Source organism: Gymnoscopelus braueri (assembly GCF_963280865.1).
Source record: "Gymnoscopelus braueri genome assembly, chromosome: 11".
NCBI classification, from domain to species: Eukaryota; Metazoa; Chordata; class Actinopteri; order Myctophiformes; family Myctophidae; genus Gymnoscopelus; species Gymnoscopelus braueri.
The window spans coordinates 54,027,919-54,055,690 of record NC_137613.1 but is presented as its reverse complement, the minus strand read 5'-3'; the positions used below and the strand labels follow the sequence as shown (position 1 = coordinate 54,055,690).

Here is a 27,772-nt window from a genome sequence, read left to right as displayed (position 1 = left end):
CAGGGCTAATAATGTACCAAAAGTAGAAAGTACTCATTATGCAGAATGCCCCATTTCACAAAGTTTTCTAATGTATAAAATGCATAAAATGCGACACATTGTGAGCTTGTAGATCTGCTATTTTCAAATGGCCAAAATGTATATAGGGCTAAAGTGGTTAATGTATGTTTTGTAATAATAATAACAATAACAATCTACAAAGTAATTACTAATTAGTAACTAAAGTTTTCAAAACATTTTAGTGTAAAAGTACAATATTTGCCAATGAGATGTAGAGGAGTAGAAGTAAAAGTACTGAAAATTTGAAATACTCCCAAAATACCTGAAATTTGTACTTTATGTACAGTACATGAGTGAATGTACAAAAATATATATAATATAATTGGCCACGGACACATTTGTCCGTGTACAGACATATTGTTGACCTCGGCTTCAGACCCATTTTTGGGGTCGCCACGGTCTCATTTTCATAAGGGACAAAAAGAATGCAATTCAAACATTCTCAATGAATTTCAGAAATAATCAAAACATTCTATGAAAAAAGGGAACATTTTCATTTTATTTTATTTGTTACACAAGTAAGACGCGCGAACGCTGGAAGTGAACGCAGCTCGAAAATATTGTGTATTTACGGACTTGTAATCCGTGTTATTTCACTGTGATGGGGAGAGAACATTGTGTGTGTGTGTGTGTGTGTGTGTGTGTGTGTGTGTGTGTGTGTGTGTGTGTGTGTGTGTGTGTGTGTGTGTGTGTGTGTGTGTGTGTGTGTGTGTGTGTGTGTGTGTGTGTGTGTGTGTGTGTGTGTGTGTGTGTGGTGTTGCATTTAAATCAGAGCATTGTCTAAATTCCTGCACTCTGGCGCCCTCTACATAGGTAGTGCATGCACACAGACAGACACACAGACAGACAGACAGACAGACAGACACACAACCTGAGCAGGGTTACATAGTAAGCTCCACTTGGTCGGAGGCGCGGCTTCGCCGCGCCTCCTTCCGCGTTCGCAATAATGTAATCATAATTAGTTACAATAATAATAATAACATTTGAATCATGGAAAAACTTTTTTTGGGGTAAAATGGAATTATTTATGTATTTATTTATTTGTAGGGAAGGTAAAAATAAATTGATAATAATAATAATAATAATAATAATAATAACAATTAGTATTATTATTGTTATTGTTATTGTTATTGTTATTGTTATTGTTATTCTTATTCTTATTATTATTAAAAGAAAAAATAGGTTTTGGCCAAACTCAGGTCGCGACCCTTTTACAGTCGCGACCCAGTGTTTTGGAACCACTGGAAGAAGTGCGTGTGTGCGTGCGTGCATGCGTGGCCACGCTGTGCGTGGCTATGTCTTCACGACGTCATCAACACGCGACAGTACTGAGTACTCCACTCTGGCCTGGTTGACGCAGATCGTGGAAACATTTTCCACTCGCATCATTTTCTCTTCTAAAACCCCAAAATGTTTTCATAATTAATTATCATTCATATTAGGACGCTTAAACTGAACAGTCGTTGTTTTTTTTCTTTCATTTTTTATAAATTAACCCGTCGGACATTTAGTGTATTTGTTCGTGTGCTTTTTCAGTAGTAGTTGTTACTGTTATTATTGTGAGTGTGGGGCTAACGCTAGCATCGTTAGCAGTGTGTTGCCGTTACTAATGATGGAGTTTAACGCTAATAGCGCCAGTAGTAATAACGTCAACAACGTCAATGTCGGCAACAACGTGCCTGCGTTCCTCACCAAGCTGTGGACCTTAGTGGAAGACCCTCACACTGACCAGCTCATCTGCTGGAGTCCTGTGAGTACACACACACACACACACTCTGATGCTAACATGCTAACAATAATAACTGGAGTCCTGTGAGTAAAACAACACACATGCAAATATGCTAACATTTAGAACTGGAGTACAACAACTACACTGATGCTAATATGCAGTGCTGTAAAGTAACTAAGTACATTTACTCAAGTACTGTACTTAAATACAATTTGGAGGTACTTTTACTTCAAACAGTCTTTCCAATTCTCTATACTTTTACTTCTACTCCACTACATTTCAGAGGCAAATATTGTACTTTTACTCCACTACATTTATTTGAAAACTTTAGTTACTAGTTACTTTTCAGATATCAATTATGATATTACGAAACCACTTTAGCCCTATTTTATACATAGGCTATTTGAAAATAGCAGATCTACAAGCTCACAACGCGTCGCTTTGCGACGCGTTGTGAGCTTGTAGATCGGTTATATTCAAACATTTTTGTACTTTTACTTTTGGTACTTTAAGTACATTTTGATACCACTACTTCTGTAATTTTACTCAAGTAAATTTAGAATTCTGGACTTTTTCTTGTAACAGAGTATTTTTATATTGTAGTATTGGTACTTTTACTTAAGTAAAGAATTTGAGTACTTTTTCCACCACTGCACACTGATGCTAATATGCTAACATTTATAACTGCAGTCCTGTGAGTAAACAAACACACTGATGCTATTGCTAACATTTTAGCCTTAGATCAAGATATAAACATCGATACAATACATCTACGAGAGTCTTGATCTAAGGCTACTAACATTTATAACTGGAGTCTTGTGAATAAAACACACTGATGCTAAAGTGCTTACCTTTATAACTACTACAAACACATTGATGCTAACATTTATAACTATAACTGTACCACAAACACACTGATGCTGTTTGTCTTTGTTTCGATGAATTGAGTACAAAACGACCCCAATGGAAACAAGCCATAGGCTTTCTTGAGTTTAAAAAACCTCTTAGCAGACCTTGTATTGAGCTGTACTCCCTGTGCTTTTTTGCAAACTGCTAATAAAGTATTCAATCAATCAATGCTAACATTTATAACTGTACTACAAAGCATTTATACAACATGCTAACATTTTTCCCATGAGTGAAACAACTCACACACAAATGCTAGCAGTAAAGTAATCAAGTACATGTACTCAAGTACTGTACTTAAGTACATTTTTGAGGAATCTTTACTTTACTGGTGTATTTCCAATTTTCAGTACTTTTACTTCTATTCCACTACATCTCAGAGGCAAATATTTGACTTTTACTCCACTACAATTATTTGAACATTTTATTTACAAGTTACTATGTAGATTTTGATTATTATTACAACACATAAACCACTTAACATACTGTACTGTACCATTGCAATTAATGTACATGTTTCTGCACATCTAGGGATGAACACAGCACTCTTTATACTATCTGGAATGTATCCTTCTAGCAATAAAGGTCTTAATATGTTTAATCTGAGACACTTGGGGTAAAGTGATCACCATCACATACTGCAGCTCATGGCCAGAGCCATTCAAGGAGAGTTACGTCACCTCCGTCCACTTCTTCGTGCCAGGTCTTCTATATAGCATTCTATTGGCGAATAGTGACAAAGCCCTAAACCAGAAGTTTACGGAATGCATTGGAGTCTATGGCCGTTTGTAACCATTTCCAGTCTACTTGAACCACTTGACCGACACTGTTTCTGACCCCTCAGTGGCGGAACTCTCTAATATACGGCTCTGCTCATGGCTCTAGCTGACTAATCAAACAGTTTATTAATCTCAGCTGTGCATGTTTCTATTAAAGTGGTTTTGCACCCTGAATGCGCACACGCCCACCAATGTTTGTAAACAAGAAACCTGTCTATACTGTACATCCTCCGTGTTGCCACAGAAAGTGAAAAACCGAGACGGTAGAACATAGTAAAAATCCTCAAAGTTAATTTGACTCTGATTCTGCCACACTGTTGAAACTGAAAGCAGAGCTGTCTGGATACACATGGCTGAGCGAGACAAAAAACATATGAAAAAGAGGGGCGCATTGATGGGGCACACCTAACTTTATTTTTTTCAAATACTTAAAACATACAAATTCTAGTTATTTTTACTGCATGGGGTCGACGTCAGCAAGGGCATGCAGTCGCAGTCGCAACGTGTTCCTAACGCCAAATTAAATGGGTTCAGATCTGAGCCAAGTCTCCTGAGGAGGCGCGTCTGAAGACTCTCCAGGACAGGGGTCTCCAGATGTAAAAACAGATGATGTGTTATATAAAAAATACACAAATATATATATTTCAATTCTTTAAAAAAATGTCATTGCCTAATGGAAGGGCCGGCTCTGCTACTTAATATTATCCTACAATTTAGCAAGACTAAAAAGTGCAATTACTTCAAACTAAAATTGGAAAATCGCCCAGAAGAGAAAGGGGGAAATAATAACTGAAAGCCAGCAGCAAACATAAGGGTGTTTTTAAAAGGCGATCTAAAAGAAAGAACTAAGAGTCGCAGCCGACCTGGCGTTTATGTAATACAAGTATAAATATAATAATTGCGCGGCGTCATCGCCTTGATATATAACTGCGTTAGCCTATGTTCTCATAGAGGACGGCCGTGGGGGGGCGTGTTTGGGGTCAAGGGGCGCGGATTTGCCCAGGAGTGCGGTGGAATTTGGACACACGCGACAGCTGCTGCTAATGGAGCTGACAACAGAATGAATAGACCAGGTGTTGGTCTGTATTTTTAAACCTCACAGTGTTCAGCCGGCCAAATAGTTCACTTTTTATGTAAACATCCATGCTGTTCATCTGGTCAAATAGTTGTATTAAATGCTATTTACTATGATCTGCTATTTTGGCTACTTTTGTGTGACACTAGTATGACAAAGTAGGGCATTCATTTACACAAAAACATGAACAGTGCACATATGCAGATTTATAGGTTTCTGTATAACTACTGTATATAAGTGACTATGTAATGGCTGGATACAGGAACAGTGGGCAGGATGGGCACCCGAGAACTCAGGGCACCTCAAGAATGTCATGAGTGTTGAACGTAGCTGAATTCATGAGAAAATCAGAATGTGTTTTTGTCATGTGGAATAATGCGCAGTATGCGGAAAAAGTTGTTGGCAATGTGTGCTGTGTCTCAAATGAGTGAGGATAAAGCCATTTAGCCTGTAGTCTTCAGTATGGTGGATCTTATATAGGTATCCCCTTAGTGCAGTGTTTCTCAAAGTGAGGGCCAGGGACTCTCAGGGTTCTTTGAGGAGGTTATAAATTGACCCTTACTCAAGTCTGTAACTTTGACAGTATACAAATGGAACCTAATGGACCCTACCCACTTGGATTCATTTATATACTGTCAGAATTGATAACTTTCTGCTTTTTGAAATACTGTGTGTGCGTGCGTGCCCGCCCTGAGACCTGCCCCTCGTGAAACAGAGCAGAGTAGGAAAGAAACGACGCAGTAGAAACTCTTAAACACTTGCACATAAATTAGATAATTGACATAAATACACATTTTTATTATGGGTTAACACAGACCTCAGGGGTTGACACTAAGGTCTCAGAGGCACTTGCCCGTCGGGCAAGTACAGGTCATTTTCTACTTGCCCACAGGTCTTGCCCACTTACCCGAAAAGTAAATCGTCCTTTATAAAAATGATAGGTTAAATTTGAATTACCATTCAATTAAACACTTATTTTTTTACTTTCTACTTGCGAATTATGGGGCTGCACGATAAAAAATGTCATACCTCAATATGTATGCCAAATATCTAAATAGCTATGAATATGACTATGGGTTGAAGGTAGGGTAAGTGATATTTTTTTGGTTAAAACAAAAAGGGTTTTGTTATGGGTTAAAGCTCTATATTCTGATAGTACTCATTGCTATAGAGTGTTTGTTCAGTAACAGGGGTCTCTCTGTCTCTCCAGCTCTTTGATAGACAGAAAATAAATTTCCAGTTAGGTGACACCATTTCAGCCAATCTGGAGTGAGTACCCATTTATCAGCTTCATTTTGATAATGTTCCAGTTCCAATTTTACATGCTCATTTCTTTGTCATCACTTCCAATTTCACTTGTTTAAACTGTATCCTGTCTGAGTTCTCTGTCCTGATTCGATAAAATTGGTATCCTGACTCGAAAAGGCATTTTCTGTTTAATAAAAAGAGCTGGAGAGACAACATGTGTTAGTGTCAATCCCTGGACCTGTTCTATATGAAAAGTGGCTGTGTATGTGTTTGTGTGTGTATATATCTATATATCTCTCTCTATATATATATATATCTATATATTTTTTTAAAGGGTGGGGGTAATACAATGGTATGGGAAACACAAGTTATAAATGATGTGTATAATGTGTATGTTGTGTGTGTTTTCAGAATGGAACCAGTTTCCACGTCTTTGATCAGGGCCAGTTCTCTAAAGAAGTTTTGCCCAAGTTCTTCAAACACAACAACATGGCCAGCTTCGTACGACAACTCAACATGTGTAAGATACACTCACCGAGTGTGTGTGTGTGTGTGAGTGAGTGTGAGTGAGTGTGTTATGGCTGGACAATTAATTTAAATATTATAAAAGTTGCAACATGAACTACTGCAATTTCCAAAATTGCAGAGACTCCAATTGTGTGCATAAAAGACAGAGGGGTCCAAAATGGACAACTAACTCTAACCCTGTTTTTTTGTTGCCAAATGATCTCCCCAATTGAATCATTATGCCAATGAATTCCTCCCCCACACACATGTGTGCGTTGTCGCTGCTGTTGTATCCTACTGGCTCACCTGCTAGTGAGGAGCCCCTACCGGGAGGACGTAGAGCCTCCGTCCTACTGCTCCCGCCCTACACTCCCTGCTGACAAGTGCCGCCCCAGCCCGTAGGAGTACGTGCAGTGACAAATATCACCCTCCCCGCCCGACGTCCCTCCTCCGAACACGGGCCAATTGTGTTCGTATAGATGCTCGACAAAGCTAGATGCACCGCGGTGGATTCGAACCACCCGCCTGGTGGGCACTTTACCACTGTGTAAACTGTGTCACCCGAGCGCATACAAATTTCATTTCAAGCAGTGTGTGTGTGTGGGTGATGGCCTTTCTCGCACCTGGTGTGCTTAACCCATTAAGACCGGGGAAAGCATCTGTCATTTTAGATTTCATTGGCTATCCAAAATGAGCTTGTAGATCTGCTATTTTTGAAAAATCGGGAAAATGTTGTGCAAATATTAGATTTTTTTTAAGCGAACATTTGTAACTCATGAGCTTGTAGATCTGCTATTTTTGAAACTTTATGGTTCTTTTAGTAGACTTTATTACAGTCTACTAAAAGAACCATACATGTATTTCATGTTTAGCTCATTGTCTATTGGAGTGACCAGCTCAGTGGCCTTGTGGGTAGTAGAGTGTCCGCCATGAGACTGAGACGTCAGGGGTTCAGTTCCCGACTGAGACTAGCAAAGAATTTAAAAAATGGTAATGCCTCCCTGCTTAGCACTCACCATCAAGGGTTGGATTGGGGGTAACTTAATATACACTGTGTGTGTGTGTGTGTGTGTGTGTGTGTGTGTAGATGGGTTCCGTAAGGTGGTTCACATTGAACAGGGAGGCTTGGTGAAACCTGAACGAGACGACACAGAATTCCAACATCCTTATTTCATCCGAGGACAAGAACACCTGCTGGAGAATATTAAACGCAAAGTTACTAATGTAAGTTATTACAAAGTTACTAACATAAATATTATAAAGTTACTAACGTAAGTTATTAGTTATACAATATTAAAAGTAAAGTTACTAATTTAGTGTGTAGACAGACAGACAAATCTTTATTGATCGTGAGGGAAAGTCGGTATCTGTCCGTCACTGTGATAACTGGTGACAGACAGACTGTTTGACAGTCTCACACAGTGATAACTGGTGACACTTTGAACATTATTTGAAGATGAGAGAATGTCGTCTCAGTGTGTAGTCTAGATGGAAAGTGGGGTCCACGCGCATAGGGCGGATTTTTTCGCCACCTGGTTTTTCTTCATCCTTGAAGTGTGTATTTTAAGATTCTGCCAGGTAACAGGCTGAAATAATGTCCCATGGGGTTCATTTGAACCCTTTGTTACACATATCCTGAACCCAAAAAAAAAAAAAAAAGTACAACTTTGGAAGGAAACAACCTACGTTCTTTTCCCCCCATACAATTTGGACCCAAGGAGAATTCAATGTGGTTATTATTCAGATTCAAGAACATCTTGACTCTATTACAGGACAACAAACGCAAAAAAACGAAGCCAAAATTGTTCAGATCACACATGTAATTCTGTTTTAAATAAATACTTATGGTGGATTTTTCAACTGCATTTTCTCAATCCTTGAAGTGTGTTTTTTTTAAGAATCTAACAGGTACCAGGCTGAAATAATGTCTTCAGACTTCAGTAAATTTGGTATTATTGTGTCCACTTAAGCTGCAGCCTGCAGCTCTCAAGACCTGTGGAAGAGCATTCCATACCTTTTTTGTTTTTGGGAGCAGTTAGGGGTTAAAGGGCAATAGCACTCATTTTCAACATTAAACTACAGAGTCAGTGACATACGCTCTGCCAAAAGTACAGGGTGTACTTTTGGCAGAGCCAAAAGTACACCTCAATCAATCACCTCAATCAATTATCCAGTTCTAGGCAACATAGAGGGGGGGGGGGACTTTTTCTTATTCCCACACAACAGCTCTAAGGTGTATTAAAATGAGTGGTATTCCCCTTTAAGTGGGTCCCTTGCTCAGGGACACTTCGAACCTTAGGCTTCCCAGGCGGGCTCACTAACCATTCAACTATTGCTTCCCAACCTGGTACGAGGAATGACCAATAGACCCTGCAGCTGACCTTAGGGTCCTGCTGGGCACATAATATTGTTGTAACAGGTCAGTGAAGGGTCCTGGACATCACTATATGCTTCAAAGTGAGGCTCTACTTGCAGCACTGGTGGACCAAAGTACTCTACCCCAGTACTCAAAGTATAGATACTCCTGGTGAACATTACTCAACTACAAATGAAAGTTGCTCAGTCAAATTTGTTTCCAGTTAAAGTATTGGAGTAGGTTCTTTTACAAATAGTATTCAAAAGTACATTTTCGTTTTAATATCTAAACATGCTCTAATAACACTTTCCAAAACTTTTTCAGAAATTTTAATAAACTAATAGTAAAGATAGCAGCTCTACAAGCTTAACACATTGAGTGCCAGGGTCTTTTTAAAACAGGGTACAGTCGGTGCCTGGATTTTTAACCATTTTTGAACCTTTTTCAAGTAGTCACAAAATATTTTCAGTGATCACCGTCCTCAAGGTGATCCCCTCATTACACACATAGAGGTCTCGTACAATCGGGGGGAAAAAATTTAAAACATTAGGTAATCCGTTCCATAGTTGCAGCCAGTTGAAAATAGTCGAAAATAGTCAAAAATACATATTTTAGAAAAAAATGATATCTCCTGGTGCTGAGAAGGAAAAAAAATTAAAAAAAATAAAATATTTTTCTTTTTTTTTATTTCTTTTTTTCCCCACACAACGCATGGCTTCTCAAAAACGGTCCGGACCGTTTTTGGCACTCAATGTGTTAACTGTGATGCGTTGTGAGCTTGTAGATTTTTTTTTTTTTTTTTAATGGGGCATAACTCATTGAGTGCCCAAATTATTTCTGGCTATTTCTGGCCAGTGCGATTTTATTTATTTTTATTTTTTCAAAGCAAAAAAAAAGTGCTTTGGAAGCGAGATACAGCCTTTTTCAGTCTTTTTCAGTTCTAAGTTAAAGGGATACTTCACTTTCACATAAAATAAACATTAAAAATATATATAAAAAAAAATGAAAGAAGTTATGGCAAAATAAAGGCCCCCTCACACATTAGTAGGACACTCTAATGCGTGAGGGGGCCATGAATTTTCCATTACTTTTTTCATTTATTTTTAATATATTTTTTAAATGTTTCCCCGGCCCTAAAGTGAAGTATCCCTTTAAACAAGGAGTGGATGGCGCTGCAAATCTTCAGATAATGATATCTTGGGTTCTGAATTTTTTTTTTTTTTTTTTTTTTTTCAAAAACACGTGAAACACGTGATTGGCACGTTGCACCATAGCGGTAAAACATGTGAAACACGTGAATGGCACTCAATGAGTTAAGTGTCGAAATGTCCCTGAGCAAGACACTTAACCCCTAACTGCTCCCCCCGCCGCGCTGGAATGCTCTTCTACAGGTCTTGAGAGCTGCAGCCTCAGTGGACATTTTTAAGAACCACTTAACCCATTTAGACCTGAGGCCGATTCTAAAAACGCCTTCTAAATCCTGACCTAAGTTTTCTGAAAAACTTCAAATATTTATTACAAAATCACAAAAAAAGTTATGTTGCTATATACTGTACATAGCAACAGGAGCCCCAAAAGGGGTTCCCGTCCTGAAAGGTACAGTTACAAATAGGGGTTCCCGCCCACATTGAGTGCCAGGTATTATCATCCAAATCATCCTCAGAGTGCCAGCGTTTTTACCGTGTCTCTGCGATGTTTAGACGGCTGTAGAAGCCACAACGAGGATCCGGATGTAAACAAAAGACCTCCGGGCGATGGGGTAGGGGTCTGTCTATCGACTGGAACAATAACTTTTCTATCGCGATCCGCCATTGCAGAGATCGCCCGTCGAAAATGGCTGGTTTTGGCCACTGTAAAAAGATATGGAGATATGGACCTTTTTCTCAAGATCCCATCATTGGGGCGGATGCATGTCTGTTTTTTTTGGGCTGACGTCACATCCGTCCATTCCCCTTTAAAGGGTCTAAAGGCGGTTACACACCGGCGAATATGCGAATATACGCAAAATTCTGACTCGTTCCGGATAATTAAAAGACGCTTTTTCGCTTCGCTTTTTCGCGCCATGGTTTTTTTTTTAAACGTATTATTCGCATGAAAAAATCGCCCCGGTGTGTAAGGACCTTTAGGATCATTCCTAAGTTGTGTTAGAGCGCCCCTTGTGGAAAAATAAAAGAAAAAACGTAGATTCTCGTTTATGGCACTCGACAGGTGTATTTGCAAAAACATAGATTCTCGTTTTTGGCACCCAATGTGTTATAATAACCACTTTAATGAATTCCTTTGGTCCAACTCGTCGTTTCCTTCAAAAGTCATGCTCTTTTCTATGTTTTCGGGTTGAGGATAATGTGTAATAAAGGGTTGAAAATATAGACCAATTATTTGTTTACCAACATTGAGACTGGACGCACAGGTGATTGTTTCATGCAATCAATTCTCGACCTGTTGTTTTGGGGTGCGCTGGTTTCAGCACCCTAATCTCTCAAGAACAGATTCTGCTCTGCGTTGGAATCTGTCGGGGAGGTTCGTCATAACGTGTACGCACTGACCTACAAGTGGGGCGTGCCTTCAGATCAGGAAGCAGGCCGCGCTTTACCCAATCAAATGTAGTGGGCGGGATTCACGTGTCCGTCGATCCTTCCCCACTGGAAACCAACCAAAACTAATTTAACAATAGCGTCCGCGGACAAAACCACGGAAAGATATTCACATTTTAACTTGCTCTTTCATCATAGAAACAAGTGGGCTTATAACCAAAACGATCCATGTTCTCTGGGAGAAGTGGTGTTAGTGTTCCGTATAGAAATATTGTTAGTGGGAATGAAAACAGTCGCACCACCGGAAGTGAAAGGCTGAAGGCAGACCAAAACCCCGGTTTCCTTGCGCACAGGTGCTCCATTTTGCTCCCCCCAGAGCTAACTGAGATAGTAACAAACAGCAGAGGTCGCTGTTTTTCCTTTTCAGTTGGCTCTGGGTTCCCAGATTGAGCGCACCCCAACCCCCTCTTGTGTGTTGGCTAGTGCTGCGCGCCCTAGCGAGACCTGACAGAATGGGTTTCATTTGCAACCAGTATGACGCTTGCAACCAGTGTGAGTTGTCTGTTAAGGGGTCTATAACCCATGGGACATTATTTCAGCCTGTTACCTGGCAAAATCTTAAAATACACACTTCAAGGATTAAGAAAAAGCAGGTGACGGGGGGGGAAAAATCAACCCTCGTGGCCCCCACTTTCCATCTAGACTAGTGTCCTGTGAGCAAGGCATTGATGTGGGATTTTTGTCATGGGAATCGCAGGTGTCCAGTGTGAAGCAGGAGGAGCTGAGGATATCTCCAGAGGACGTGACCAAGATTCTGACCGACGTCCAGCACATGAAAGGAAAGCAGGAGAACATCGACGCCAAGATCATCACCATGAAACAGTAAGACTGAACCCACCTTCTAAATGACTTAAAGGAGTAGTTCACCCAAAAAATTACTTATTTTCTAGACTTGGCTTAGGAATGTGACAGATACAGAAAAACACGCATACAGAAAAATCCGTTATAAAATTTGACTTGGCAATGAATTGTCGCTCAAATAATTGCGATTAACGATGTAATTGCGTTTCTGTTGTTGGAACGGTGTAATGGAACGATGTAATGGTCTGCCTCCTTCGAGAATTCAACTCTTCAAATTTAGCCAAATTAAGTGTAAAGCGCAATACAAAGCGTGCGCAAAATGTTAATCAATTTGGACCTGGATTCTACTAATGATTGTAAGACAACGTTCTTGTTTTGCTTATTTCCGACAAGTCTAGGCTATAAAACACAGTCCCCGGTTCTGAATGGAGCTGAGGAGAGAGGGAATAGCTTTTGCTTTCCTAGTTGTCTCTTTATCGGCTACTGTACGTTTGAGAGCAAAGCCTTGTTTATATTTTCAAAGACGAGCCGTAAAAACAAAAATTAAACGGATCTGACCTATTTTCTTGCAAGTATTGTATTGCAAGCTTGATGAGGCAGGAACACATGTTCCCCGGTCTCCCAAAATCCTGCACTTTATTCTTAACTGACTGCTGTCAAGTCTGGATGTTACAACTTGTGCCAGTTATGTTTTTATGCATCACCAGTCACTCAATGCGATTTGAAATGTGAGTTTGCTGCCCCACACACGGGATTCATGATTTTGTCCATCTGATTAAAAAGACTGTAAAAAAGGAGAGTTGGATGGGTGTGTTTTGCCACATTGCTGTTGTCATGGTGCAAACTGGGGTAGGTTACTCTGCTTCAACTTCACTTCATCTCCTAGCCTGTGATCTGAGCTTAGTCCTGAAAAGAATATCCTATGGAAGTGATATGTTTTACAATTCTTCGTTTTGGTCAGTCAGAGAGTGAGAGAGGTGCATGGCAGCAGAAAGACAGTCGTGTCGTCTCATCTCTTCATTGACGGCGTGCAGTCACGTTACTATGCTAACCCGACACTGGCACTGCACGCGTTAGAGGCGGTTTACTGACTGAATACTCACGTACGTGTGTTGTGTGTGTGTGTGTGTGTGTGTGTGTGTGTGTGTGTGTGTGTGTGTGTGTGTGTGTGTGTGTGTGTGTGTGTGTGTGTGTGTGTGTGTTGATTTGTGTCTCTCAGTGAGAACGAGGCCTTGTGGAGAGAAGTGGCCAGTCTCCGACAGAAACACGCTCAGCAACAGAAAGTCGTCAGCAAGGTACTACCATCCATCCCATTTTGCCACTTTACACAACGATGACAGTGTTGTCAAACAAGTCTATGAAGGTATCAATGTAGCCTATGAAAAGGTTTCATCTGCAACACAATTTTATACAACATGTAGTGGGGGTCCCTGCTTCATCTCTCTCTCAGCTAAGGGGTCCTTGGCCTGAAAAACATTGAAGACCCCTGGTTTGATTGATTGATTGAATAACGGCACAATTACATTTATAATACTTTGTCTAAAAGGTCTGTCCAAAAAAGTCCTTGCGGTCTTGTTTCCATTGGGGTCCTTGGTATTCAATTCATAGACATATATATATTAGCAACCAAACCGTTCAAATATCAACACAAAAATACAGAAAAAATAATGGTCTATGATATTGTGTAATTAAGTACAGTGTTCTGTCTGTGTGTCTTCCAGTTGATACAGTTCCTGGTGTCGCTGGTTCAGTCCAACAGAGTTATGGGAATGAAGAGAAAGATGTATGTCTACGTTCAGTCTATTATTACTACTATTACTAATGCTACTATTACTGTTACTACTAATACTACCACTACTAGTGCTATTACTACCTCTACTAGTGTTATTACGACTACTGCTACTTCTACTACTGTTACTACTAGGGTTGTCATAAGGATTTGTAATGTAATTGTCATGCACATAATTGTGATTTACTATTTAGTTGCATTGAACATTGGAAAATATGAATAACAATTACATTTGTGTTATATATGACTAATAACGTCAATAAAGAAATGACTTAACGTATTTAATAATTGTATACTTAAAATATATATATTTTTTAAATAAAAAAAATTGCTGATCTACAAGCTCAAATGCGTCAACACATTGTGAGCTTGTAGATCAGCTATTTGCGCTATCATTAGTTTTTTTCAATGTTTGAAAAGGGATGAATATTTTTGTCCAATGTGGAAACGATTATGACCATTCTGCAAAATAATTGCGATTATCTCAAATTATTGCAATATGGTTGATTAAGTAATAATTGTGTCAGGCCTTACTACTGCTTTTTAGTACTAATACAACTCCTTCGGTTACTACAACAAACTGCTACTTGTACTATTGCGTACTGCGTAGTAGTTAGGGCTGTCAGTTCTCCTCTATAATCCCATTCGAATTTCAATGCTTTATTATTTTTAATATTCGAATATTTTCGAATATGTTATATAATTTATTTAAAAAAAAAATTTAAACGTAACTTTTAAAAACGTAACTTTCTCTGTTACTATAAACAAGTGACGTTTATAGGGAGAAACATGATGAAAGCATTTGTTTTCGCATTTTTTTTTTAATTAAATATATTTTTCTATATTCGAATGGCAATTTTAGCATTCGAATATTATAATTTTTTTTCACATTCGAATTATTTTCGAATAGTGAAATTCGTTCTGACAGCCCTAGTAGTAGTAGACATAATGTAATGGCATCACCATTGTGTTTGTTTACAGCCCTCTGATGCTGAGTGATTCTAGCTCCACCCATTCCATGCCCAAATACAGTCGTCAGTTCTCCTTGGAGCACGTGCAGTCGTCTCCAGCTTTCAACGTGAGTCACACAAAAGTCGCTGTCGGGTTGAAAACGTGTAGGTCTCAAAACTTTACTTTTTAGGCAATCTACCTCGATACTAAAATTGATGGAGTAACTATTTAGCCAAAAAGATTGTAGCACTGGCTATGTGCACCAATTCATCTGTAATGTGATGACATATTTTTTAGTTTGGTAAAACTGTGTGTGTGTGTGTGTGTGTGTGTGTGTGTAGACGTCTAGTTTGCTTCCTGCTGACAGTCCTCTGAAGTCTGGCCCCATCATCTCTGACATCACAGACCTGGCCCCGCCCTCTCCCACACCCATACCCTCCGATTGGACAGAAGCAGGGTGGGGAATCAGCCAATCAGATTTGTCACAGTGATGTCATTATGCTACTATTGGCTTGTTCTAACTCTACCACTTCCTGTTTCCCGTTCCAGAGGCAGCCCATTGGCTCATGTGAAGGAGGAAGTAGAAGAGGGCAGAGCTACTCCTGTAGACTCCTCCCTCTCTCCCACCACCTTCATTAACTCCATCCTGCAAGATGACCCCGCCCACAACCTCCTTACAGCCAATCCCCTGCCAGGTAGGATTCACACCACACCCACAACCTCCATAGAGAAGGTAGAAGAGTCTAGGACGTGTGGAGCGTTGTCCAGGATGTTTTAGAGAAGGGAGAAGAGTCTAGGAAGTGTGGAGTGTTGACCAGGGTGTTTTAGAGAAGGTAGAAGAGTCTAGGACGTGTGGAGCGTTGTCCAGGGTGTTTTAGAGAAGGTAGAAGAGTCTAGGACGTGTGGAGCGTTGTCCAGGGTGTTTTAGAGAAGCGAGAAGAGTCTAGGACGTGTGGAGCGTTGTCCAGGGTGTTTTAGAGAAGGGAGAAGAGTCTAGGACGTGTGGAGCGTTGTCCAGGGTGTTTTAGAGAAGGGAGAAGAGTCTAGGACGTGTGGAGCGTTGTCCAGGGTGTTTTAGAGAAGCGAGAAGAGTCTAGGACGTGTGGAGCGTTGTCCAGGGTGTTTTAGAGAAGGGAGAAGAGTCTAGGACGTGTGGGGCGTTGTCCAGGGTGTTTTAGAGAAGGGAGAAGAGTCTAGGACGTGTGGAGCGTTGTCCAGGGTGTTTTAGAGAAGCGAGAAGAGTCTATGACGTGTGGAGCGTTGTCCAGGGTGTTTTAGAGAAGGGGGAAGAGTCTAGGACGTGTGGAGCGTTGTCCAGGGTGTTTTAGAGAAGCGAGAAGAGTCTAGGACGTGTGGAGCGTTGTCCAGGGTGTTTTAGAGAAGGGAGAAGAGTCTAGGACGTGTGGGGCGTTGTCCAGGGTGTTTTAGAGAAGGGAGAAGAGTCTAGGACGTGTGGAGCGTTGTCCAGGGTGTTTTAGAGAAGCGAGAAGAGTCTAGGACGTGTGGAGCGTTGTCCAGGGTGTTTTAGGGAAGAGAGAAGAGTCTAGGACGTGTGGAGTGTTGTCCAGGGTGTTTTAGGGAAGAGAGAAGAGTCTGGGACGTGTGGAGCGTTGGCCAGGGTGTTTTAGAGAAGGGGGAAGAGTCTAGGACGTGTGGAGCGTTGTCCAGGGTGTTTTAGGGAAGAGAGAAGAGTCTAGGACGTGTGGAGTGTTGTCCAGGGTGTTTTAGGGAAGAGAGAAGAGTCTGGGACGTGTGGAGCGTTGGCCAGGGTGTTTTAGGGAACGGACACCTATCCTGGGCACGCGGCTTTGCCGCTCACCAGGATAGGTGTCCCTTATTTTAATCTCTGGGAGTTGGCAACCCTAAACCTGGCCATACCTTAGCTTTTGATGAACTGACGCCACTGGACACACACACAGAATAAACAGGTACAGTGAAAAGAAAAGGATGTCAAAATGTACTTTTTCTTATAACAATAACAATGTGTAGTAGTGTGTTACAAAATCGAAAAATCGAAAGTAGGACAGAATTTTTTTGCTTGCGGCCCTTGGACTTTTGGTATTTTGCTTAGTGGCCCTTGAGCCATCTTAAGTTGAGTAGCCCTGGTCTAGGACGTGTGGAGCGTTGTCCAGGGTGTTTTAGGGAAGGTTCAGACAGCTTTCCTGTGTCAGCTGATCTGTGTGAGCAGGAGGGATTATGTCTTGAAGGTATGATGGTGGCCATGCCTTTGGTTGCCAAAGGCATGGCCACCATCAGTGGGCACTGGATATGGACAGCAACCGGGAGCCAATGGAGGGAGTGGAAAAGGGGGGAGACGTGAACATTTTGGCTTGTTCAACACTAGGCGTGCTGAGGCATAATGCCTGTCTTATCTATATAATGACTGTCTCATTTACATAATGACCGTTTCATTTACATAATGACTGTCTCATCCTGCAGATCTCGGCGCTGCTACCGGCTCCCTCGTCGCGTCTGACCGTGCCCCCAGCCCCACCCCTAACCCTGCCCCCAGCCCTGCAAAGCGAAATCAGAAATGCCTGAGTGTTTCCTGCATTGATAAGTAAGTATTCATTTTACTAATTACAAATTGCTACTACTAACTGCACTACTAACCCAATTTTCTGCCGTAATCTCAAAACTCACCTCCTCAGACTCCACCTTAGCCCGTAGCACTTGACCTAGTTACGACAACCATGCAGACTTACCATGGTCATTTTGTTCTCATGTTTGTGTTACTTATTTATTTTTGGTAGTATATTGTTTAGACTGATGCTAGGTTCTTGGTTTACCTGGGATCCTAATTTTCTAGGGCACTACACTGTCTCTCTGCATGTGATGTATGTGTTTACCTTGGTTAAGAGCGTTTGCTAAATGCCTAAATTGTGAATTCTACTAGTAATACTATAACTAAATTGTCTGAGTGTTTGCTGTATTGATAAGTAAGTATTACTATTACTAGCCTCGAGCCAGGATCCTATCTCCCGTTAAGTATTACTATAACTAATAGGCTCTATGCACAGCAGCCATATTGGAAAGAAATGGGCCCCTTCCTTACTTCCTTCACACCAATTATCTTACCAATTATACTAATGAAGGCTTTGTTCCATTCTGGTCAAACTGAGTCAGGCTGCTGATATGGGACTCTCTCTTTCTTTGCTGTTTTGCCCAGGTGGGTGTGGTTGTATACCTAAACCCTAACCTTAACCTCACAAAAACTATGCCTAACCTAACCTCAAAACCACGTTTCTGGTCGAAACACCGGGAAAAGAGGAAATCTGCAGTGCTGATATTGTGCATGTTGGCTCACTGGAAACACTTCTGCTACACCAGTGGGTCTCAAAGTGTGGTCCAGGGACCCTCATGGTTCCTTGAGGGTGTTCCAAATGGACCCTCACGGGTGTGTAACTCTGAGAGTGTACAAATGGAACCATTTACTCTCAGAGTTCGGTCCTTGAAATTAGAGAAAAAAAGTTTGAGAACCACTGTGCTACACTAAATGGAACAGAGCCTTCATTAGCATCATTGGTAACACCTTTGAAGAAAGTAGGGCAGAGGCCCAATGTCTTTCCAATATGGCTGCTGTGAATAGATTATTATTACTAACTCCACTACTGGTAATACTCGACTAAATGTTTCCTGTATCGAGAAGTATTACTATTACTAATACTAGTACTAACAACACTACTATTACTAATAATATCACTAGTAACAACACTGCTAGTAATATTATTGTTATTAATGCTACTACTAATGTTACTGCTGAATGTACTTAATTTGATTCTAGTGTTTTAGCTCATCGGAAGTCCAGCCCAGGACATAACCAGTCTAAACCAATGTGAGTGGAATGCCACTCATACACACTGATGGTACACACTTTACATCATCAAATTAACATGCGCACGCACACACACACACACACACACACACACACACACACACACACACACACACACACACACACACACAGAGAGAGAGTACACTTTAGGGCTTCACGACTACTGCTGAATTTGAATAGTCATCGACTACTAACACAGAGTAGTCGACTATATATATATAGCATATTTTTTTCCTCCAATAACACTTCAACAACTCATCAAAAACATCTTCAGATTCAACCAGTGAAGGGTTAAACACTGTAGACGTCAAGAGGAAGGTGTGAGACACTAGACTCAACAATACAGATGAGCTTAAAGGAGAATTTCGCCCTTGGCGTTTTCCTACCTTGATTTGGTGTTAAGACATGATGAGAGTGGTCCCGGACCCCCAGTTCATAACGAGCGAAGTTCTCCATTTCGGGGACCCCCCAAACCGAAGCTCAGAAGTCTCGTCTCGCGATACTTCCGCCCGCCGTTCTGGAGTTCCAGAACGGCGGGCGGAAGTATCGCGAGACGAGATATCGAACGTGATGTCATTAAAACAGATCTGTACACAACAATGGCGGCGCCCATGTAGCAATACCTTAGCAGTGACATCAGACGGACCACACACTACATATATATACAAGAAAAAACTATTTTCGAGCGACGGAAATAAGCAGATTTAGCCAAGATCTAAAGACTGCCGTTCTGAGCTGAGGTTTGGGGGGTCCCCGAAATGGAGAACGTCGCTCGTTATGAACTGGGGGTCCGGGACCACTCTCATCATGACTTATCCCATGTTGGGCGGGAACCCCTATTAGTAACTATACCTTTCTATATACAGTACATAGAAAACAGAAAACTTAGGTCAAGATTTAGAAGGCGTTTTTAGAATCGGCGCCGGGTCTAAATGGGTTGACAACATCAAATCAAGGTAGGAAAACGTCACAGGCGAAATTCTCCTTTAAGGCTGCTATCAAAGCAAACCTGGGCTTCATAACACCTCAGCAGTGCTACAGGCTGATCACCTCCACGCCATGATGAAGTCATTTGTTCAAAAGTAGCCCAGACCAAGTGCATAAATTAACACACTATTCAGTTGGTCGACATTTCTGTATTATATGTAATACATTTATGTAATATTGTAATATTTTGAGATATCGATTTTTTATTTTCATGAACTGTATGCCATAATCATCAAGATTAAAACGTCAAAGGTTTAGGGCCGTGGCTGAACACATTATGAGGTTAGGGCTGCCACCATCATGAAATTGTACTCGACGATTAATTGTCACACACATAATTGCGAGTAACAATTTAATTGTTTTTGGCATTGAACATTTATGTTTGGCTTTTTAAGCTTCGTGAACAAAAATTGCACTGGACAGATATGACAAATTATCTCTGTGTGTGTGTGTGTGTGCGTGTGTGCAGATCGGAGTTAAGTGAGCATCTGGAGAACATTGATGGCAGTCTGGAAAGCCTGCAGAACATTCTGAACTCTCAAAACATCAGCTTCGACTCCACACCTCTGTTTGATGTACGTACCTTGGTTGTGTGTGTGTGTGTGTGTGTGTGTGTGTGTGGGGGGGGGGGGGTGTTGTGTATCCCTTAATCTTTGTAATGAATGCTTTTTGTTTGTTGTTGTTTTTTTACAACAGTTTTTCAGTTCGTCAGTTTCCAGTGGAGACTTTGACTTGGACAGCCTGGACAGTGTAAGACGTGTGCACACACACACGCACACGCACACGCACACACAGACAGACTAAATTGCAAGGTGGCTTTGGAACTGTGGAGCAATTTAAAGATCGATTTATGCTCCAGGCCAGGTGTCTATAGGCCTAGTCGTTTATGAAACTGATAGCTGGACGGCCTCTCAAACATGGCCGAACGCCTTCATTGCGTTCTCCTCCACATTTTCAAAGTTACTTTTCAGGAAATGTGATAAAAAAGTTAAAACTTTTACACACAAGCTCTTGTTTTGTATTTACCTTGTATTTAATTGGTTCAATAATGATAAAACCCATACAAACTCACTTTCTAAATAAAAACAATAGCAAAAATAGCAGATCTACAAGATCAACCACAACGCGTTGTGAGCTTGTAGATCTGCTATTTTTGTATGACGGAGAGATTAACTTTAACTTTTAACTTCACTTAAATATTGAAATATGGAGATACAAGGTCTCTGCCTGACTGTAACAATGTATTTATCACGAGTATGACCAGTTTTTATCATTATTATTTTTTATCCCATAGCCAGGAAGGATAGTTGCTCTGTGATTGGCCTGTGTTTTGTCTGTCTAACCAAACATGGACTACTTCCCATAGCCTGGAGGGATATTGATTGACAATGCGATTGGCTACCTCTTCCTAATGTTGTAAAGATGTGATCCGTAGTTTTCCAAACAACAGGTTTTTATATATATTGAATGTAAGATTCTTCATGAGCAGATTATTAAAGGTGATGATGTGACTTTCTCCTCCTAGCTGCTGTCCCCTTTAACTCCAAAAGCAGACGATAACACAGGTAACACTCACACACACACACACACACGCTATACTTGTGAGGACACCAACATTTTAAAGCCATATTTTAAATATTTTTCTTACCTTAACACATCCACTGCCAAGGGCTAATCTCATAATGTACTCACCAGTGCCAAGGTGTTTTTGTTGTTTTTTTGTTTTTTTCATGTCGCCATAGATCTTGTTAAAATCCTTAAGATTGAGCGCTACACGGTCTGTTTACATCCGCGCGATCTCCCTGTATCTCCCAGTGAAAACCACGTGTCAAACGGGGCATCCATGTTTGAGTTAGAGCGGATTACGTTAAACAGTGAAATGCGAGGAGAAAAAACTACAGGAAGAGAATTGAGTTTCAGTTTCGTCTGTAGAATGGGAGCGGGCGTGAGCGTCAAAACCGGATCCCAAATAATTCTATTTCCTGTCATCAAACCGGAAACGGAAGTGGATCAAAAAAATTCCGAAAGTGCACCCGGACCGCGCATGCGCGAAAAGACCGCAGCCCGTAGGGCTACGGTCTCGGCGCTTAACAGTTGGATTTAACGGCCCGTAGGACTACGGTCTTGGCAGTTAATGTGTTAAAGGAGTAGTTCATTCGGGGGGGGGGGGGGGCACGGTGGCGCAGTCGGTAGCGCTGTCGCCTCACAGCTAGAAGGTCCTGGGTTCGATTCCCGCCGGGGACGCTGTGGGCGCTGGGGGCGTGTCTTCTCCTCCGCGTCATCAGCGCCCATACCCTAGGTGGGGTTGGCGGAAGGGCCTCTCTATGTGGAGTTAGGGTAGTTTAATACCCTCACAAAAACATGTAGTAACCCTGGTCGCTATACCGCCTCCTCCATGACAGCCGGGGCGCCTGATGGAGGGGAAAGGAACTGGTTGGATTAACGTGTTCCTTCTACGCGCTACGTCCTACCGGGGAAACTCCCCCTGTAAGGTGACAAGAAGGTCAGTTGGCTCTCATGCATTGAAGGAAGCATGAGCCTAGGCCTCCCTAGGCTGTGGGGGACTGGTGTAGTGCTGGTGTAGGGCTGGTGTAGCGACCAGGATCACTTAGAAATTGGCACCGGGTAGATTTTTTTTTTTTGGGTGAATACTCCCTTAAGCCTAAAGCCGAAAAATAGCAGATCGCTGCGGCACATTGTGGGCTTGTAGATCGGCTATTTTTATTTATTTTTTTTACTTTATTTTACATTTTTCATGTTATAAATGTCACAGTACGATTGGAGAACCAGGACGATTGAAGACAGAGCGCTCGTTTTTAGGCACGGGGCTTTGGGGCGAGGCGGGGCTTTGATGCGACGCGGACCTGTCTGTTGTTGTTCCCCCGACCCCCCCCACGTAGCAACCAGGAAGCTACGCTAGGGGAACGCTGAACACGCGTTCACACCTATACCTCTATGGTTCACACGCACGTGTCACGTGATAATAGTTATTGTCCATGACGGAGGCGCGCCGACTCAGCAGAGCTTGAGGCCGAGCTCCAGGCGCGAGTGCCCGCGCTGACCGGCCGATGCTCTGATGAGTCGAATCAGCGCCGTCCGAGTTGTGAACCGATAGGGACAGAATAGTTATTTTCATGGATCACTGTGTGTGTGTGTGTGCGTGCGTGTGTGGTTGCGGCCATATATGCGTGTGCACTTTATTTGGAAAGCCTGGCTTGTGGCTCCCTCTAGTGCTTTACTTTTTCTACAGAATTGCTGGTTGAGTGGTAAAAACAAGCGCGCTTTCTTCAATCGTCCTGGTTCTCCAATCGTACTGTAACATAAACATGCATGTAGGCATAGCATATTATACAAAAAATATCGCATAAAACACACATACAGCCCCCCCAGGCATTACTCCAACCCCTAAATCTAAGCTCTAAATCTTATCCTAATTGTAAGCCTAGTTTTTAACCATAAAACAAACATTTATCTTGTGAGGACAAGGAACACTGTGTCACAATGTCTATTTCTCATTTTAAACTATACTAGTAACACACACACACACACACACACACACACACACACACACAGTTATGCACTTGAATTGTTGTCATGTTTATTTATTTTTCCTGTTGGTGTCTTCTGATTGGTTAGGGAAGCAGCTGGTGCAGTATATGGCCTCACCCCTGCTAACGGCTAGCGAGGAGGCGGACCTGCCTTCTCTGCTGGAGCTGGAGGGGGAGGAGTCATATTTCAGCCCTGACCCCACCCTCTCCCTACTGGCCACACCCATATTCAGCCAAGAGTCCAATGAACAAGAAGAAGAATCACTCGCAGACTGACTTCACATCGCTTTGGTTACAGCCTCCTTCTTAAAGGAGCACTTCACCCATTTAAAACCTTATCGTCATATAATTGGTCCTCACTAATGCTCATTATGCAATGGCACCATTTCTGTCTACTCACTCTGTGTCTCATTGGTGGGCTGTGGACAGTTCAGAAGCCCGCCTACCAGTGACATCATCGATGGGGATTCCAATCTAATATAAACTACAGCCTTTCTCTTCCTGGAAAGTTAGCATGCTGAAATAGAAGCTGTTCTTGCATTAATAAAAAACAAATGTATAAAACTAAAGCTTGAAATCTTGAAATGACCAACCCTACCCGTACCTACCGATGATGTCACTGGTAGGCAGGTTTCTGAACTGTCCACAGCCCTCCTCTGAGACACAGACTGAATGGACAGAAAAGGTTTCGTCTTATAATGAGCATTAGTGAGGATCAATTATATGAAGATGCGGTTGAAAATGGGTGAAGTGCTCCTTTAACCTCCACTCACTTCACCAACAACAAGAGAGCTTCATCCTTAGCAACAACCAGCTAGCATCAACTGTACCAACACAAAACTGGCTTCATTTGTTTGAACAGAATTGGAGGATATTTCTTATTAGACGAGTAAGAATCAATCCAGTGAGTTTAGTTTTTATTTAACGACTTCAACCAGCTTTACAAACTGAAGATGAATGATTGTTAGTGTGACTCAACCATGTGGAGTCTATCGTCACTGTCGGGAAGAAACCTTGTATCTCCATAATTCAACTTTTGAAAGTTTTTTTCGTAAATGAATTAGTCCGTGAGCCAGGGGGGTTGGTCACTACCATCTGAGGGGAATAATGCTCATAGTGATTTTTGTCAAGGTATGCATGTCTAGAGTTAGAAAATATGTGATGGCCTTGCACCAATGGTAGCTTTATGGGTGCTATCATGCATTTTATGTTAAAACACTAGGCGAAAATTACATGGGTCAATATATGAAAACATACTATTAATCCCCCCCAAAAAAATATACAAAAGGTTTTTCAATTGGTTCTGGTACGTCTAGGCATGCTTAAGAACATACAAAAAAATCTAGGAAATTATATTTCTCGTAAAGCCATCATTTTCAAGATGGCGTCCAATATGACTGCCAGGAGCTTAAATGGCTTTATGATACTGTTCAACCTAGAAAGGTGGTTTTGGTGTCTAAAACTAGGTCTTAGGGTTCAAGAAATATGGCTGAATCAGTGAAATTACCATCAGTTAATTTTTTATTGCCAAATCAAAGATGGTGTCCATCCCATGGTGATGTTCCATTGTACTAAATGATGTTAAAAACAACAAAATATTGCAGTTGTGTGAGGGAATCTGTGAACTTCGTGAACGTGATTCATATGGGGACCTGGGGGGGGCATTCATAGGTGTAGAATCTATTTCTAATGTTATATTTTGACTTGCTGGTCAGTCTTTGGCCTATGTGCTAAAGGTCAGGTCAAGGTCTCTCTCGCACCTTATCGTCCAACCAGGTGTCCAAGCAGGCAGCAGATATGGTCACTGGTTGACATGTACAGCAGGCCCTATTCACCTCACAATTGACATGGAGCCGTTTGTTGACACCTTGCAGGTATATAAGCTCTATAATGTAATTGTGCATCCCGGTGGGATGCATGTTATACAGTCATTCTTCAGCTGCATTGCAAAACTGATGCAAGGTTCAGCACTGGAAGTGGAAATGCATGTGGTTGCAGAACATGACAGGCAAGTTCAGTGGTCAGTCCTGAGTGTATCAGCAGCACTCTGAAGTGGTTTCTATCAACTTGGCCAAAGACATTTGAACAGATACAGCAGTAGCCTACCTGGATACAGCACATCTCCATCCTACTGGCTGACAGTGGGTAGACAACTTCTTCCTACACTTCACATCCACCAGTTTGAATGCGCAGGGAGACACATTGACATTAACTTCACCTTTTCTCTCATGAAGCACATGACTGAAGCACTTCTTCCATGCTGGCCATGTGCAGTGTGCTTGATATCTAACCCAGTGCCTGCTGAAGATGCATGTGCTCCATGCCATAGCATAGAGGCTAAGCTAGACCTTGTCTGTCGGCACCATGATGGATTCTGGATCACTGTCTCTGCTGACCATTCTGGGGAGCAGACTGCCATAACGATCAGGAAAGATGCTGTCATGTGAGTGGAGTGGACTGAAGCCTTCCCCAAAATGTGCAGAAACAGAGGGAGAGTTGAAGCACTGGTGTGTCTTGGTCATAAAATATTGGGGTGTAGGATTCCTCACACACAGAAAGATCATCTCTTCAATCCCATCCTTGGCTAATTTGCCCCCATGCTGTTGTGAATAGTAATGTCCTTTACCCACATGAGATGTCATCATGAAGAGTAAGAACATTAAGCAGAAGCCGTTGAGCATGTTGTACACCTTCAGTGCTGACGATAGATACTGCATTTAGTCATGATGAGGCAGACATCACCATGAGTTCCTATATCCCTGATGCAGCCATCTCTGGAAAGGGTGTGATACACATGCTCAGTGATTACACTGATGTTCTTGTCCTGTTGTATGCTGTGTATTGGGGTGTATCAGGTGGACCTACAGTGTAAAGTATAGATGGAGCATTGGGATGGGACAGTCTTATATGTATGTCAAAGGCAAGATCAGAGCACACTACACTTTGCTGGCAGGGAACTTCCCAGGCTACCCTGATGTGCTGGGTGAGGTGGGTGCCACAAGTCAATGGCCCTTCCTCCAACACCGACCAACCTGTTGCACCACATGTGGGCTCATTTATTTACAAGTGATGTTGTGGAAAGTGGCAGACCACCAAGCCCCACCTGACAAGTCGTTTGATGTCACAAAATTTGGATAGGAGATCTAGGATATTCTTGTTCCTGTCATTGCTAAGGGTGACCCCACCGTCAGAGCTATGTGACATGGTGCAATATCACTTTAGGGCACAGAGAGTGAGAAGTACATCACTGATGTACTGTAACTGCTCTGGTGAAGATGGTTACTGATGATATGTTCAAGCTACAGATGAGGAGTGATGTTAATAAGGAGGATACTTGTAAGGATGAGTAGAACAGGATGTGGGTTGGAGAATACAGATGTAGTTGCAAAAGATACATATTTGACATTAGATTATATCATTTTACATTCATGTTATTATGAATACCAGTTCTTGTGACATGTTAATGACACTTTTCACAAAACAAAATCATGAATAGTGAACCATGAATGTTCATCAAGTTGTTTCCATTTGTTGTTCTCCCAGAGGTCAATTTTAACCTTGACCTGACCTTTGACATGATTGACCTGATATTAAAAAAATAACATCAGGAATGGATTCTACATATGAAAACCCTAAAAAAGAGGTATTAAACAGAGGTATTCTAAGACAAGCGGATTAAAAGTAAAAAATTGCCAGGCGTGTGTTTAGTGGCCATTTTGGATATTTTCTTACCCATTGCACTATATTCTGTTTATTGAATTTCATAATACATTTCCTTAGAATCTATGTATGTAAACATGGTTTTAAATCTATAGGTAATTTACAAAGGAACCCTTTGTGTTCCATCTTTCATTAAAACCAAGTACATCTTATGTCTCACATAGTCACTATGTTGTCACTGCCTGTAATAGAAAAATATTCTAGATATGCAAATTTTAACAACCTTTCTGGACAATATATAGTCTGAGCTTTATCCCAACAATTTTTCAGAGAGAGGGTCAATAATAAGAGAGAACCATCAGTTTGAAGTAGAATGCTTCATTCGGATTTTGAAAACTGTTTTGGCTTGTGGTTATAAAAGGAGTGATAACACACAGATAGCTACCACCGATGCAAGGCTATCACATTTTTCCTAGCTCTAGGGGTGTATACCTACCCAAAAATCACTGAGAATTATTCCCCCCAGATGGTAGTGATGACCCCATTTTTGGGGTCCTGGCTCACGGACTAAATGCCCTATTTCGTCCTATAACAGTGTCACGAAGAATTAGCAAAAATAGCCGAGCTTGGAGATTGGCTATTTCTACCACTTAAGAAAACACATTTAACCCATTTAGACCTGAGGCCGATTCTAAAAATGTGTTCTAAATCCTAAGTTTTCTGAAAAGACGTTATATCTAAAATGACACGGATGCTTTCCCGGATTGAATGGTTGAAGTGAAAGTTCAAGTGGTTAAGTGTGTGTGTGGGTTTTATAGATATTGAACCAACGAAAAGTATCAATAAGAGCTTGTAGTCCGGGAGTCACAGGGCTGAACGTGGTTTTGTCGGTTAAAGTTTTTTTCTCAACTGATTCTTGCTGCTGGGGGTCCCCTCTTAAGGATTCA

At 41.5% G+C, this 27,772-nt stretch overlaps 1 protein-coding gene across 1 annotated transcript; it reads left to right on the top strand.

Moving 5' to 3' along the window:
• The first annotated feature begins 1,415 nt into the window (after window positions 1-1,415).
• LOC308095202 (heat shock factor protein 1-like) lies at window positions 1,416-27,508 on the top strand. The gene is made up of 15 exons (XM_080442172.1): window positions 1,416-1,810; window positions 6,209-6,317; window positions 7,392-7,528; window positions 11,952-12,076; window positions 13,275-13,350; window positions 13,777-13,838; window positions 14,826-14,922; window positions 15,137-15,252; window positions 15,345-15,490; window positions 17,235-17,355; window positions 18,580-18,630; window positions 20,087-20,192; window positions 20,314-20,367; window positions 21,143-21,182; window positions 23,254-27,508. The coding sequence occupies exons 1-15, from the start codon at window positions 1,670-1,672 to the stop codon at window positions 23,439-23,441; spliced, it is 1,569 nt and encodes a 522-aa protein (XP_080298298.1). The 5' UTR covers window positions 1,416-1,669; the 3' UTR covers window positions 23,442-27,508.
• Window positions 27,509-27,772: the final 264 nt, after the last annotated feature.